This window comes from Scyliorhinus torazame, chromosome 5 (assembly GCF_047496885.1).
Source record: "Scyliorhinus torazame isolate Kashiwa2021f chromosome 5, sScyTor2.1, whole genome shotgun sequence".
Taxonomy (NCBI): Eukaryota; Metazoa; Chordata; class Chondrichthyes; order Carcharhiniformes; family Scyliorhinidae; genus Scyliorhinus; species Scyliorhinus torazame.
The window spans coordinates 272,499,923-272,517,258 of NC_092711.1; the positions used below are offsets into that span (position 1 = coordinate 272,499,923).

A 17,336-nucleotide genomic window follows, 5' to 3' on the forward strand; every position below is an offset into this window, starting at 1 on the left:
AATTTGTACCCTGAAGTGTTTTACTGAAACTTTGGAGTTGGTGTTTTAATGTGGCGCTTTGCTGTATGAATCTTTACATATATTTATTTTCACAGAGGGATGTATTTATATACATATATATGAAGATGGACCCGTCTCTTAACATTTTCATTATTTTCCCCCAGCTCTACCACCAACCGGAGCTCCAGCGAGTGTGACCCCTGTGTTTATTCCTGTGCATGGTAAGTTTGTTATTCGATTTCTGAGTCTATGTAGGATTATTACTGGTGTTTTTCCTGTGAAAAAGAAAGATACCATGGTTAACAGTCAACCCCAGATCTTCAATGGTGCTGAGAGGACATTTCAGGTGGCAAATGAAAGCAAGAGTGCAGAGAAAGATTGCCTTTGAGAGTCCAGAATGCAAGGATATGATGATTGGGGATTCAGATGCTATTGCATCCCATGCTTCGTTATGTCCAATTAAGGATGTTGATATTGTACGGTATTATTTTACTTAATTAGGGTTTACGGATGCGATCTGACATGAAAAAAGTCCCGTTTTGAGCACGTTTATAGAACATAGAACAGCACAGTACAGGCCCTTCAGCCCACGATGTTGTGCCAACCATTTATCCTAATCTAATATCAACCGAACCTACACCCCTTCAATTTACTGCTGTCCATGTGCCTGTCTAAGAATCGCTTAAATATCCCTAATGACTCTGACTCCACCACCTCTGCTGGCAGTGCATTCCACACACCCACCACTCTGTGTAAAGAACTTACCTCCGACATCTCCCCTATACCTTCCACCAATCACCTTATGTCCCCTTGTGACAGCCATTTCCACCCTGGGGAAAAGCCTCTGGCTATCCACTCTACCCATGCCTCTCATCACCTTGTACACCTCTATCAAGTCATTTCATAGAATTTACAGTGCAGAAGGAGGCCATTCGGCCCATCGAGTCTGCACCGGCTCTTGGAAAGAGCACCCTACCCAAGGTCCACACCTCCACCCTATCCCCATAACCCAGTAACCCCACCCAACACGAAGGGCAATTTTGGACACTAAGGGCAATTTTTCTTGGCCAATCCACCTAACCTGCACATCTTTGGACTATGGGAGGAAACCGGAGCACCCGGAGGAAACCCACGCACACACTGGGAGGATGTGCAGACTCCGCACAGACAGTGACCCAAGCCGAAATTGAACCTGGGACCCTGGAGCTGTGAAGCAATTGTGCTAGCCACAATGCTACCGTGCTGCCTTCTTCGCTCCAGTGAGAAAAGCCCTGGCTCCCTCAACCTTTCTACATAAGACATGCCCTCCAGTCCAGGCAGCATCCTGATAAATCTCCTCTGTACCCTCTCCAAAGCATCCACATCCTTCCTATAATGAGGCGACCAGAACTGGACACAATATTCCAAGTGTGGTCTAACTATGGTTTTATAAAGCTGCAGCAAAACCTCGCGGCTCTTAAACTCAATCCCCCTATTAATGAAAGCCAACACACCATACGCCTTCTTAATTACCCTATCAACCTGGGTGGCAACTTTGAGGGATCTATGTACGTGGACCCCAAGATCCTTCTGTTCCTCCACACTTCCAAGAATCCTGCCTTTAACCCTGTATTCAGCATTCAAATTCGACCTTCCAAAATCAATCACTTCACATTTATCAAGGTTGAACTCCATCTGCCACTTCCCAGCCCAGCTCTGCATCCTGTCAATGTCCTGCTGTAACCTGAAACAACCTTCAACACTATCTACAACTCCCCCAACCTTTGTGGCATCAGCAAACTTACTAACCCACCCTTCCACTTCCTCATCCAAGTTATTTATAAAAACTACAAAGAGCAGAGGTCGCATAACAGATCCCTGCGGGACACCACTGGTCACTGACCACCAGGCGGAATACTTTCCACTCACTACCACTCGCTGTCTTCTTTCGGCCAGCCAATTCTGTATCCAGACAGCCAAATTTCCCTGTATCCCATGCCCCCTAACTTTCTGAATGAGCCTACCATGGGGAACCTTATCAAATGCCTTACTGAAATCCATGTACACCACATCCGCTGCCCGACCTTCATCAATGAGTCTCGTCACATCCTCAATGAATTCAATGATGCTTGTGAGGCATGACCTGCCCCTCACAAAGCCATGCTGACTATCTTTAATCAAATTATGTTTTTCTAAATAATCATAAATCCTATCTCTCAGAATCCTTTCCAATATTTTGCTCACCACAGACGTAAGGCTGATGGGCCTGTAATTCCCAGGGATTTCCCTATTCCCTTTCTTTAACACCATTTGCCTCCCTCCAATCATCTGGTACTACTCCACTGGAGAGTGAGGATGCAAAGATCATCGCCAACGATGCAGCAATCTCCTCCCTCGCTTCCCGTAGTAACCTTGGGTATATCCAGTCAGGCCAGGGAACTTGTCTATCCTGATGCTTTTCAAAATTTCCAGCACATCCTCCTGCTTAATATCAACTTGTTTGAGTCTATTAACCTGGTTCACACTGTTCTCATGAGCAACAAGGTCTCCCTCTCTAGTGAATACTGAAGCAAAGTATTCATTTCGGGCCGCCCCATCTCCTCAGACTCCAGGCACAAGTTCCCTCCACTATCCCTGATTGGCCCTGCTCGCACTCTGGTCTTTTTCTGTACCTGTAGCACTGGAAATGTCCCTGCCAAGGCCACACCTGCCTTCATTTCCTGCGCAAATTCATTTCCTGCACAGTCCGTACAGGGAAAGATCGGGGTGACAATTTAGAATATCGCCCGGATCTCTCAACGCCCATGCCGGCCTCTAGACCCCCAACACCCCTACTTACCTGTTAGGAGGTCCTGGTGCGCCCCCCCCCTCACCTCATACGGGCAGGGTATCCCTGGGCCCGATTCCCAGCACTGCAACCTGCTACCCAGGCAGCTTTCACTGCCAGTCTGGCAATGCCTGCCAGCCTGGCAGTGCCAGGATTGCACTACCAGGGTGCTGGTGGCACTGCCAGGGTGCCTGGTAGGCGGTGCCCTCATCACAGCAGTAGTGCCAAATGCTACCCTGCCCAGAGCTTGACCATCTCGGGGCCTCTGATGGCTTGGGGGATACAGTAATCATTACTCCAAATCAATCAATTATGAAAATGAAACGACTGACCACTTTCATGACAGTTAATTCTATTTATTTTTAATCAGTTGCCCTCCTGTTCATGTGATTATAGACGAGTCGATAGGCAAGTGATTAACTGATAAACGCAATATTATTTAAATTTATGCTTTATAAGACTAAGGTCGATGTACAATAATGACAAATTTTGAGTTCAGATTTGCAATAGTTTTGAAAGGCCCTGATAGGCATTTGATAGATTCCATTTCACTCCATCTTGTGCAGCTTTGTACAACTTTAATATTACTGAGCCAAAGTCTGAAGGCTACAGAAACTTTGCATTCTTTTGGCTTACATCTGGGAGTTTATGTTGTCTCTCACAGGAACACTAATGCACTCCTTGCTCTTTTACAAGGTAAGAGACAGGCGAGGAAGGTCATTCAGCATATTTTAGCTTGAACATTAAAAATAACTCTCCAATCCTTCCTCCATCACAGTATCCAATTATTTATTTAAGGATTGCAGGGTTCTTGCCTTCATGATCCTACCCAGGAGTTAATTTCAAACCTTGACTACTCTTGTCTGAAGCACTTTCTACCATTAATTCTTTCCTCTCCTTGAAATAATGTTCTGGATTGATTTATCTACATCATTCACTGTCTTACAAACTGTGGTCTCCTCTTTGCCACCTTTTGCTTAAAGTATAGGTGTATAATACTTCTGAGTGACGATGACTGTTAGGTGACTGATGAGCAGCAGAGGGCAGTAATAATCCACTAGTTGTGTTCAAATTAAAATTATTTCCTTCCACTGGGGAGAAATGTGTAGGAGGAGCCTTAACAATTTTGCTTCGCCCAAAACTGAGTGGGGTGGGTTAAGAATGTACCATGAGTGCAATCATAGTTTGACTCCTGATGCTTTATTTTCCATTGCTGGAAGTCATGAACCTTGGGCTGGATTCTCTGCACCCCGACACCAAAATCGCGTTCGGAGATGGGGCAGAGAATCCAGTTTCCCTGCATGAAATCGGGACCGGCGTCGGTTCCGCGATTCTCTGCCCCCCCCCCCCCCCCAAAAAAAAAGTGCCGTACACTGGGAGTACGCTGCGCCGAGTATCCACCACCTGAAGCCATTGCCTGAGGCCCGCCCCGCTATTCTCCGTCTACGACCGGCCGAATTCCCAACGGCGTATTTCTAATGTGGTCATGCCGTTCGGGAAACTCGCGAGGCGAGTGCGGACTCAGTCAGGAGCGGACCAATCGTGGGGGGGGGGGGGGGGGGGGGGGGGGGGTGGGGGGCAGCGCCTCATTTGGGACCGGGGTTTTTTTGTGCGGGAGGGTCGGGCGAGCGGACAATCGGCGGCACTATTTCTGTGGTCCAGGTCTGCGGGCTGAGTCAGCCAGGGAGCACGGCGCGGCTGCTGCTAGCCCCCTGCAAGGCTCTGAATCTGTGGCCTTTTAGCGTCAGTTTTACTGGCGTAAAAGACCTCCGTTTTAACGACGGTGTGGGGACATAGTCCTGAAAATGGAGAATCCAGCCACTTAACTCTTTCTCTACCCCTGCTGTCCCTCTTAATAACTCAAGATTCTGAGGAGAAGAGGTAGGTAAGGTCGCCATAGTCCCAGGTGACCAGAGGCTGTTTTCCCCTTTGAGGTGGAGAGCTGGCTGGTGGTGATTTAACCTGAGGATCACCACACCTCAGGTGAGGGGCAAGATTGAGAAGGCAGGGCCTTCATGAATAACCTCAGCTGGCACGGGAATAGAACCCACACTGCATGCCTTGTTCTGCATCACAAACCAGCTGTCTTACCCACTGAGCCAGGACGTTAGAGAGAGTCTGGATGGTGAGCCGAGGACTAGGGGGTATCGTCTAAATATTAGAGGATAACCTGTTCAGAATGCAATTAGGAAACACTACTGCATATAATGGGTGGCAGATGGTTTGAATTCTCTTATGCAAAAGGCAATTGATGCTAGGTCAGTTGGAAATTTTAAATCTGAGGTTGGATAACAGAAGTATATCAAAGATATTAAGGGATATGGGACAAAGACTGGTATGGAGATAGGTTATAGATCAGATATGATTTCATTGAATGGTGGAGCTGGCCCAAGGGGCCTGCCTAGTCCTGTTCCTGTGTTCCTATATCATCTTCATTATCAGCATAGTGTCTTTAACATAACAAATGATTATGATGGTTTACAAAAGGGGAAATCAGACTCCAATCAAGCTGGGGAGGACAGTTACTGGGGGAAACACAAGTTAGATTTTGTGAAGGCTTTTGAAAGCGAGGCATGATGAGTCCATGTGAAAAAGCTTTGGTGGAGTATCCTATTTTATGTGGACCAGTAATGTCAGTAATTTGTACCTTGCATTGCCAATCATTTTTAACCACTTGGGAGAGTAGAACTAATCATTTACAGATGCTTCCACCTGCATTTTTCCGGAGTGAATTACAATAATATGAAATTCTTGCTGAGCGTGACGGCCAGTCAGGTGTGTGCTGGAGCTTCGATCAAACCGGCTGAAAAGCCACTCTTGGTGACCTGAGGAACATAGGAACAGGAGTAGGCTATTCAGTCCTTCGAAACTGTCCTGCCATTCATGGAGATCATGGCTGATCTGTGGCCTAATTCCAGAAACCTGCCTTTGGACCAGATCCCTTAATATCTTTGCTTAACGAAAATCTATCTATCTCAGATTTAAAATTAACAAATTTTTCTAGCTTCAACTGCTGTTTTGGGGAGAGAGTTCCAAACTCTGCATGAAGAGCTGCTTCCTAACATCTCTCTGCCCCTATGTTTTAGACTAAGCCTCCTAGTTTGAGAATCTCCAGCCAGTGGAAATAGTTTATCTTTATCTACCCTGTCTTTTCCTGTTAATATCTTGAAGACTTCGATAAGATCACCCCTTAACCTTCGAAATTCTAGCGTCAACTCGCCTCGTAACTTAACCCCTGTAGTCCAGCTATAATTTCTGTAAACCGATGTTATGCTCCCTCCAAGGCCAATATATCCTTCTACGGTGTGGTGCCCAGAACTGCTCACAATGCACCTTGTGCATTCTATTGTACTTGCCAGATCCAGGAGATGTCCGCCAGGAGATCTTCCGACCTGATGTCTCTGTACACTTTATGACCAAAGATTAAAATAATGCCAATTAGCAGAGAGCAGTTCCTTCAGACATTGAGAAAAGGATGGCATGTGGCTTTCTCCCGGCTGCAAAATGGGCAGGTGGCCTAGAAATTCTGAGATGTTGATTGAAGGCCACTACTCCATGTGATTCTGCCAAGGATAAAAATAATCTTCCATTATGCAGGCTTGCTTATAACAGGGGATAGAATGTTCCACTGGGAGTATTCCTGACAGAAGGGAGGAAGGGGCGCAGTGGTATTGTCGCTGGACTAGTAATCCAGAGACCCAGAATCATGCTCTGGGGACCTGGGTTCGAATCCTGCCATGAATTCAATGACAAACTGGAATTAAAAGTCTAAAGGTAACCATGAAACCATCGGTTGATTGTCGTAAAAACCCATCTGGTTCACTAATGTCCTTTGGGAAGGAAATCTGCCATTTTTACCTGGTCTGGCCTACATGTGACTCCAGACCCACAGCAATGTGGTTGACTCTTAAATGCCCTCAGGGATGGGCAATATATGCTGGCCCAGCCAGCGATGTCCACATCCCGTGAATGAATTAAAAAAAACACAGGGCCTGCAGGGGAGAGATTTTCTTTGAAAGAGAATGCAGTGATGTAATGCCTGAACGCATCAGAGATAGAAAAGTGAAAGGTGACCTGGATGTTGTACCAGATAAAATTACATGGGTGTGGTTTAACAAGGCCACTGCAGGATTTTGAATTCAATATGCTCGGGACAAAAATAAGAAATGGAAGTGAAAGAAATTAACTTTGATTTGTAAAGTCAGAATTTTGTTGCCTTGAGTAGAAATCATTGGACCACCTCAAGGGCCAGGTTATATTAATCCTAAATTGGGCTATTTAACCTAAAACCGATGGATGGGAATCCAAATTCCATCGATGCATATCTATACTTCATCACAATATCAGACGGCACTCTTCCTTTTTGCTAGGTCTGACTGTGCCATTGGCACTTTTCACTGGCACGGAGACGTGTGTGCTGGGCCAAAGTCATAGACTGAAGATGGAAGCCGATTCTCTTGCCTCCTCTGCTGTCAGTTGCCAATTTTAGACTGCCTGCCTCAATGACGGTTACTCTGAGTAAGTCTTGAGGGTGTAGGGGCAGACAATGGGGGAAGAATAGTACAATTTCTGTGGAGTTAGGAGAGCCCACCTACCTGCTACTTCTGGTTCCACAAGATGGTGTTTTTTTACATATTCAAGAGGCTAAATGCATGGGCAGACACTTAAAAGAAAATGGAGCACAAAATGTCTTGCAACGGCTACACTCCAAGCCTGTGTAACACATACCAATTTCTACTACAGAGTCTGGAGCCTGTTTTCAATACTTTACCACAAAAAGCACACTGCCATTATAACAAAAATAACCACGTCCCAAATTTCTTGCTGTGAAATTCAGTGGGTATTGCAAAGATAATCCTCCAAAACAACTAACATTTATTTCGAAATCTACATCTGCATTTCTGGCTTGTCCTTCAATAAGCATAACACGCTAGCAAAAAGGATGAGCAGTTTAAAAAAAAAAAAAAAAAAAATGTTCTGATGTAAGAAAGCCAACACAAATTTCTCAGAAATGTTTTGACACAAAGGTAAGTTGTTTTGAAACCAAATGTTCACAAGTTCATGATATTGAGAAATGTCTTTCTTTCGAGCTGCTCTGAGGAGAATTTACTGCACCAAAGTTCAGCTTAAAACCAGACCTTTTGCTCTTGGTCACAGAGCCTTTGGCCTAAATTTTTCACTCCCGTCAGCAGCGGGAATTGTGGCAGGGGCGGGAACACAAAATTAGCGTGAGACCAAAAGTCGGATATATGTCGGTATGAAAGGAAATTGGAATTTTCCCCTCAGGACTCTCATGGCAGCATAATGGCTGGCTGCCTGCATTGGCATGTTACAAATAGGTGTTAAATCACACTTCACCAGAAACACCTTCTCCCTCCTAATTTAGTGCCATGTCAGCGGCTAAGTACACCGGTCTTATTTCTGAATGGATGTAAGTGGCATTCAACTGCCGACCTTCACTTCACTCACTACTTTCACGTAGTGTTCATCTACCTTTCACTTCGCTGCTGCGATCTCGCAACACAGTTCTGTCCCCTGACTGCTGACAAAGTTACTCTCTCAGGTGAGACCAGAGTCAAATGGACTGTAAGGCTGCATTGTACCCAGAGAGACTGTTGTGGGGAGCAGGCAGGGCTACATTGTACCCGGAGAGACTGTTGTGGGGAGCAGGCAGGGCTACATTGTGATGCACGATCAATTACACAAAGGCGAGAGTAGGATGTAATTGAGGCTTTATTACACTGAGATGTGTGGCCTCCTACAGCAGTTGACAAAATGGCTGCTGTACTGGGAGCGCACATATCTATACTCCGCCTACCGTTGGAAGACCGAGCCCCCGTTGGTGATGCCGAAGGGAGCCCTAAGAAAGTGGTAAAGGCGGCCGTCTGCCTCGAACGCAGTGAATGGGTGGTCCGCCTTGCGGATGGGGAGCTGGTGGTAGGCAGACTTCAGGTCTACTGTCGAGAAGACCCGGCACTGTGCAATCTGATTGACCATATCCGATATACATGGGAGGGGGTACGCGTCGAGCGTACTGCAGTCAACGACCATCCTGTTTTTCTCCCCAGTTTTGACCACTACCACTTGGGCTCTCCAGGGGCTGTTGCTGGCCTCGATGATGTCTTCCCGATGCAGCCGCTGGACTTCAGACTTGATGAAGGTCCTGTCCTGGGCGCTGTACCGTCTGCTCCTGGTGGCGACGGGTTTGCAATCTGGGGTTAGGTTTGCAAAAAGGGAAGGTGGATCGACATTGAGGGTCGCGAGGCCACGCACAGTAAGGGGTGGTAGGGGCCCGCCGAATTTCAGGGTTAGGTTCTGGAGGTTGCACTGCAAGTCCAGGCCGAGTAGCAAGGCAGTGCAGAGGTTGGGGAGGACGTAGAGGCGGAAGCCACTGAACTCCACGCCCTGGACAGTGAGAGCGGTGATGCAGTACCCCCCGATCGCCACGGAGTGGGACCCGGAGGCCACGGAGATTCTCTGGTTAGCGGGGTGTACCGCGAGGGAGCAGCGCCTTACCGTATCTGGGTGAATGAAGCTCTCCGTGCTCCCGGAGTCCAGCAGGCAGGAGATCTCGTGCCCGTTGACCTTCACTTTTGTTGAAGCAGTCGTGAGGTTGTGTGGTCGAGACTGGTCAATCGTGACCGAGGCGAAACGCGGCTGGTCATTGGCGGTTGCAGGCGATGAGTGGCCGGATGACGTGCCCGACGGGCATGGGTCCTGAGTCGGATAAAATGGCGGCGCCCAAGGGCCGCATGTGTCGTGGGGGAAGCAAGGTGGCGGTGCCCGTTGGTCCTGGGAGGAACAAGATGGCGGCACCCACAGGCCGCACATGTTGCGAGTCAAGCAAGATGGCGTCCACTGGCCGCACGTGGTCCATGGGGGGGGAAGATGCCGGTGCCCACTGGCTGCACGTGGGGGGTGCCGGGACAATAGCGGCGATTGAGCGGGCCTGGCACACTGCAGCGAAATGTCCCTTCTTGCCACAGGCCTTGCAGAGGGCACTCCGCACCGGGCAACGCTGTCGGGGGTGTTTTGACTGCCCACAGAAGTAGCATTTGGGCCCCCCGGTGTTGGTTGGCTGCCGCGCGGCACAGGCGAGGGATTGGCTGAGGGCGGTCGCTGATGGGGTCCACGATGGGGTGGCCGTCTGCGTAGTCCTTGATGCACAGGTGGGGTGGGCCACGCGGTCGGGGGCATAGACCTGAATGATGCGTGATGCGACTGTAAGTGAAAGCGCTAGTTTTTTGGTCGCCGCGAGGTTGAGCGTGGCTACCACTAAGAGATGCTGGCGGATGTAGTCGGACCCTATCACCGTAACAAATGCGTCTCTCATTAGCAACTTTGAGTGTTCCATGGCCAAAATGGCTTGACAGTCACAGTCTCCAACTAGGGGGAGCAGGGTGCGCCTGAAATCTTCCACCGACTCACCGGGAAGTTGACGCCACGTGGAGAGGAGATGCCTGGCGTAGAGTGTGTTAGTCCGCTGAGCGTAGTTTTCCTTCAATAGCGCCATGGCCTCTGCGTAGGTCGGCACGTCCCGGACAAGTGGAAAGACGTTGGAGCTCAGCCGCATGTAAAGGATCTGGAGCTTCTGTGCTTCTGGAATTTCGGCTGGTGCAGACCCGATGTACGCTTCAAAACAGGCTTGCCAATGTTCAAAGTCCATTGTGGCATTGTCTGCTTGCGGATGCAGCTGCAGGCGATCCGGCTTGATGCGGAGATCCATCTCTGAAAACCTCAGTGTAATAAATTGATGCACGATCAATTACACAAAGACGAGAGTAGGATGTAATTGAGGCTTTATTACACTGAGATGTGTGGCCTCCTACAGCAGTTGACGAAATGGCTGCTGTTCTGGGAGCACACATATTTATACTCCGCCTACTGGGCGGAGCCAGCAGGCAGGGATCTACCCCCGTACCTGTAGTACAGGGGCCTTACCGTAAAGCACCGATATCAACATCCTATATATACAATATATACATCAGTGGTGACTACCACACATTGTACCCAGAGATACTGTTGTGGGGAGCAGGCAGGGCTACATTGTACCCGGAGAGACTTATGTGGGGAGCAGGCAGAGCTACATTGTACCCGGAGAGACTGTTGTGGGGAGCAGGCAGAGCTACATTGTACCCAGAGAGACTGTTGTGGGGAGCAGGCAGAGCTACATAGTACCCAGAGAGACTTTTGTGGGGAGCAGGCAGAGCTACATAGTACCCAGAGAGACTTTTGTGGGGTGCAGGCAGAGCTACATTGTACCTGGAGAGACTGTTGTGGGGAGCAGGCAGAGCTACATAGTACCCAGAGAGACTTTTGTGGGGAGCAGGCAGAGCTACATAGTACCCAGAGAGACTTTTGTGGGGCGCAGGCAGAGCTACATTGCACCCAGAGAGACTGTTGTGGGGAGCAGGCAGAGCTACATTGTACCTGGAGAGACTGTTGTGGGGAGCAGGCAGGGCTACCTTGTACCCGGAGAGACTGTTGTGGGGAGCAGGCAGGGCTACATTGTACCCGGAGAGACTGTTGTGGGGAGCAGGCAGAGCTACCTTGTACCCGGAGAGACTGTTTTGGGGAGCAGGCAGGGCTACATTGTACCCGGAGAGACTGTTGTGGGGAGCAGGCAGAGCTACATTGTACCCGGAGAGACTGTTGTGGGGAGCAGGCAGGATTGCATTGTAACGGGAGAGACTGTTGTGGGGAGCAGGCAGGGCTACATTGTACCTGGAGAGACTGTTGTGGGGAGCAGGCAGGATTGCATTGTAACGGGAGAGACTGTTGTGGGGAGTAGGCAGAGCTACATTGTACCTGGAGAGACTACTGTGGGGCACAGGCAGGATTGCATTGTAACGGGAGAGACTGTTGTCGGGAGCAGGCAGAGCTACATTGTACCTGGAGAGACTGTTGTGGGGAGCAGGCAGAGCTACATTGTACCGGGAGAGACTGTTGTGGGGCACAGGCAGAGCTACATTGTACCTGGAGAGACTGTTGTGGGGAGCAGGCAGAGCTACATTGTACCTGGAGACTGTTGTGGGGAGCAGGCAGAGCTACATTGTACCTGGAGAGACTGTTGTGGGGCACAGGCAGAGCTACATTGTACCCGGAGAGACTGTTGTGGGGAGCAGGCAGAGCTACATTGTACCTGGAGACTGTTGTGGGGAGCAGGCAGAGCTACATTGTACCTGGAGAGACTGTTGTGGGGAGCAGGCAGGGCTACATTGTACCTGGAGAGACTGTTGTGGGGAGCAGGCAGGGCTACATTGATCCGGGTGAGACTGTTGTGTGGCACAGGCAGAGTTACATTGTATCCGGAGAGACTGTTGTGGGGCACAGGCAGGGCTACATTGTACCCGGAGAGACAGTTGTGGGGAGCAGGCAGGGCTACATTGTATCCGGAGAGAATGTTGTGGGGCACAGGCTGAGCAACATTGTATCCGGAGAGAATGTTGTGGGGCACAGGCTGAGCAACATTGTATCCGGAGAGAATGTTGTGGGGCAAGGCAGGACTACATTGTACTGGGAGAGGCTGTTGTGGGGAGCAGGCAGGGCTACTTTGTACCGGGAGAGACTGTTGTGGGGCAGAGGCATTGCTACATTGCTCTGGGTGAGATTGTTGTGGGGCACAGGCAGGGCTACATTGTACCCGGAGAGACAGTTGTGGGGAGCAGGCAGGGCTACATTGTATCCGGAGAGACGGTTGTGGGGCAAGGCAGGGCTACATTGTACCGGGAGAGACTGTTGTGGAGAGCAGGCAGATCTACATTGTACCTGGAGAGACTGTTGTGGGGAGCAGGCAGGGCTACATTGTACCCCGAGAGACTGTGGTGGGGAGCAGGCAGGGCTACATTGTACCGGGAGAGACTGTTGTGGGCACAGGCAGAGCTACATTGTACCTGGAGAGACTGTTGTGGGGCACAGGCAGGGCTCCATTGTACCCGGAGAGACTGTTGTGGGGCACAGGCATTGCTACATTTTACCCGGAGAGACTGTTGTGGGGCACAGGCATTGCTACATTGTTCCGGGTGAGACTTGTGGGGCACAGGCATTGCTACATTGTTCCGGGTGAGTCTGTTGTAGGGCATAGGCAGGGCTATATTGTGTCTGTGTGGGTTTCCTCCGGATGCTCTGGTTTGCCTCCACAGTCCAAAGATGTACTAAATTTCTCCTTAATATCCACAGATGTGCAGGTCGGTACTGTAGGAATTATATGAAATCTAAGTCAATGTTTAAGATTTCTATTTGGAGAAAATATTACAGTGGATTTTTACTTTGGCCTGTATGAGCTGAATATTTCAAATTTGGTTGGCATTTTGTTTGGTGGTTCTGCTTATGTCCCAGATCTTTCCATATCCAATTCAAATTTGATGAAAATCAATGTGATTGCAAAGGTGTTCCTTTCCTTTAGAGTTGTTTGGATATATAGTAAACTGTCTCGGCACCCTCTCCAGTCTCTCTATTGTTACAATCTGGTTAGGGACCAGTAACATTTTGTTTAAAATAGATAAAGTTTGAAATCCTAGGTACTTACTAAGAGAATACAGCCACAAGACTCCACGGTTTTAAATAAACATACTAAATTTTACTATACAAATTTTAAAAAGTTAAACAATCTACAATATCTTTCTCATACTCTAACATTTAGAATTAACATGAGATAAATATGAGTTAAAAGGCACATTAAATGGCAGATGTGACCAAGACCGAATCCATGGATTTCGCACAAGGGATTTCAGCTTTCGTAGATCTAGCCACTGAGTTCCCTCAAAAGCTGCTCGGATTTAGACTGACTCAATGACTGCTTATCTCCAGATAGTTCAATCTCTCCTGAGACCGCGTGCCACACGATTCACAAAGCTGCACCCCCGCCTCTAGTTATTGGCACACTTCCATTTCTTTCACTGACCACTAAGTTCACTAAGCTGGAACTGACCTGGATTTCTCTGAACTCCAGCTGCACCAAGCTACAAGTAGCTTCCAGGGCTTATCTGAGCCCTAACCCTCTCTCCAGCATGGAACCAGCAACCTTCTGCTGCCTTCTCAGCTCCTAAGAACTTCCCCTCAGTCTGATGCGCACCGAACGTCTCTCAGGGCTTCTCTGTGAGCTGCAAAATGCACGAGGTCCAAACAGAAACCAATCGCCTCTCCCACCAAACACAAAGGTCATTTCTAATTAGAGAAAATTCTTAAGCTTCACTCATCTCCATGAGTAGCTTTTCAGAGTTCACTGCATGCTTCTCAACTAATTTAGCTTTAACTCCCCAAACAACACATCTCTCTGGACTGCACTTCTTTACAAGCATTGTAGACATCAAATCTCCAGTTCTCCAGCTATGTAATGCGGCCTGCTGCTTCATGGCTCCATCTTTTCTATTCTGATTTTAAAAATGTTTTAAAAAAATAATAAATTTAGAGTACCCAATTCATTTTATCCAATTAAGGGGCAAATTAGCGTGACCAATCCACCTATTCTGTTCTGCACATCTTTGGGTTGTGGGGGCGAAACCCACACAAACACGGGGAGAATGTGCAAACTCCACACGGACAGTGACCCAGAGCCGGGGTCAAACCTGGGACCTCAGCTCCGTGAGGCAGCAATGCTAACCACTGCGCCACCGTGCTGTCTGCTATTCTGATTTATTAAACCAACCTGGGTAACCTTCTGAACTGTCATTTTATTTTCGGTGTCCTGGTCCAGCATTTTAGTTATCTTCACAACAACAATCTTCCCAGTACTAGACATTACGTCTAAAATGTTAACATGAACCATGAACTATATATTTGTCACAAATCCTTTTTACAATGTGGCAACTTTAGGCAGTAAACATGGGGCAGGACTTTCTGCCCAGATATGTCCTGTACACACACAGCAGGACAAATCCAACCCAGCCCCATCTGTCTACACTTGATCATCAGCAAAGTGACGGAAGGGGTCATCAACAATGCTATCAAATAGCATTTGCTTAGCAATATGGGATGCTCAGCTTAGCAATACTGGATGCTCAGTTTGGGTTCCATCAGGTTCAGAACTCCTGACCTCCACACTGTTTATTTTTAAACATGGACGAAACAGCTCAATACCAGAGGTGAGGAGAAATGTCTTCACCCAAAGAATGGTGAGCCTGTGGAATTCGCTACCACAGGAAGTTGTTGAGTCCGAAACATTGTATGGTTTCAATAAGCAGCTAGATATAGCACTTAGGGCGACGGGGATCAAAGGATATGGGGGAAAGCGTGAATAGGCTATTGAGTGGGATGATCAGCCATGATAATGAATGGCGGAGCAGATTTGAAGGACTAAATGGCCTCTTCCTGCTCCTATTTTTTTCTATGTTTCTATTGTAATAACTTGTATTAAAAATCACTTTGTTCATCCATAAAGAACCTTCACGCTGTCGTGTCATGGCACCATGCTCCGTAAACGCCCGCGCAAACTCTGCGCTTCATCCGTGTGCAGTGAGGATGGCTATGTCGCTCTCCGCTCCCAAACTGACGATGCAGTAAAGTGGTGCCACTGCTGGTGCAGTCCCACCCCCCCACCTACCCAACAAACTCCCATCCATGGATGGTTCCTCCCCCCACACACCTATCAACACTTCGGCGTCTCGTATCTGCCAGCATTGCCTAGATATGAGGATGCCAAGGACTGAAAACATGTGAAAGTCTGGCTACCTTGTCAGTCGGTTGAGAAACACATTCTGACCCCTGACCTTGGAGGAAGAAGTGCAGTTTGCCGATTCTCGCCGTATTTTGTGCCTGCGTTGCTATTCTCGCTGATGGCTAACTCTAGTGTTTCTGGCGCTCACAGAAACACTAGCAACAGCTAGACTGAGTTCTTCCTGCTTGCCTCAGTTAAAGCAGAAGTCAGATGCAATGCAGGAACACTGTAAGGACATCTCTCATAAAAGAGCCTTTGTTTTTAAAATGTAATATGTGAAAAAGGCATACACTGGGCAAAATCATTTCTCAGTTGAATTTCTATAGAGCTTCTCCTGATTGCTTTAACTTTGCAAGGTCTTCAGAAGCCCTGGAGAGACAGCATCAATGCTGTTTCTCTGAAGTTTCTGTAAATCTGTTGAAATTCTGGTGGATTGGGAGAATCTCCTTTGAACATTCAAGCCCTTCTTCAACTGTGGCGTATGTACACTGTAAACTAGGGCTCATAACAATCCTTCGGGGTGTCACTGCCCTTATGAAACGAATCCCACAGATTTTTAAACATTCTTTGTACTTTTTGGTGTGTGAATATATTAGCACTAATTAATGTGACTCTCTTTTCCAGGATTCAGCAATGTGAAAATTCCAGTCTGGGCGTTTGTGTTGACTGTCACTCTGATCGTACTGTTTTTTTCTGGTATCATTATCTGTTTTGTGATCTGGACCAGGATTAAGACAGGTAAAAATATAGGTTACTTTGAAAATAACTGACTCAGAATAGCTGTGGTATAATAACCAGGGTAACCATGGCATTTGACCTCCACGTGCGTTGGCTAGAAAGAACAAAAAAAATAGCCTGAGTTCCACTCAAGCTCGTTACCTAGTAATGCCCACTGGAAAATGCGTCTCTATGGATGTCGGGTAGAGACAGGATCTGGGTCAGCTCTGATGGCCCCACATGATCGGCTAGCAATACCCACTGTCCTGGCTGAAGAATAGCCACGAAGCAAAGCTGCCCTGACCTATGCAACCATGTTCCAATAATTATCTGCTTTTTCGGGAGAGGAAAGGAGAACTTTGGACAGGCTGGAGTAGATGAAAAACGCAGGGATCATTTTCTGAGTGTGCCATGGCAATGAGGGATTTACAAAAGGGAAACCATGCTTGACAAATCTACTGGAATTTTTCGAGGATGTACATAGTAAGATTGAGCCAGTGGAAGTGGCTTATTAGGACTTTCAGAAGGCTTTCGACAAAGTCCCGCATAAGAGATTACCTTATAAAATTAAAGTGCATGGGATTGGGGATAGTGTATTGAGATGGATAGAAAACTGGTTAGCAGACAGGAAATAAACGGGTCTTTTTCCAAATGGCAGGAAGTGATTAGTGGGGTGTCGCAGGCAATAGGCAAGGGAGCTACATGTAATATCGCCCAATTTGCAGATGGCATAAAGCTGGTTGGGAGGGTGAGCTGTTGGAGAATGTCGAGATGGTTCAGTGGACAAGTTAAGTTGAGTGACTGGACAAATGCATGGCAAATGCAGTATAATGTGGATAAATGTAAGATTATCCACGTTGGTTGCAAAACAGGGAGGCAGATTATTATTTGAATGGCTATAGATTGAGAAAGGGACTTGTGCAACGAAACTGAGGTGTCCTTGTAGACCAATCACTCAAAGCAAGCATGCAGGTAAAGCAGGCGGTAAAGAAGGCAAATGGTATGCTGACCTTCATAGCGATAGAATTCGAGTACAGCAGTAGGGATGTTTTGCTGCAATTATACAGGCCCTTGGCGAGATCACACCTGGGAGATTGTGTGCAGCTTTGGTCTCCTGATTTAAGAAGAATGTTCTTGCTATAGAGGGAGTACAGCAAC

At 47.8% G+C, this 17,336-nt stretch overlaps 1 protein-coding gene across 1 annotated transcript in view; it reads left to right on the top strand.

Annotated features, from left to right (window-relative positions):
- Positions 1-17,336, top strand: part of LOC140421138 (uncharacterized) — a 46,140-nt gene that overhangs the window by 16,530 nt on the left and 12,274 nt on the right. Inside the window, exons 3-4 of the mRNA XM_072505576.1 lie at positions 165-221; positions 16,086-16,199. Of these exons, the coding sequence (XP_072361677.1) occupies positions 165-221; positions 16,086-16,199 (171 nt within the window). The remainder of the gene's footprint in view (positions 1-164; positions 222-16,085; positions 16,200-17,336) is intronic.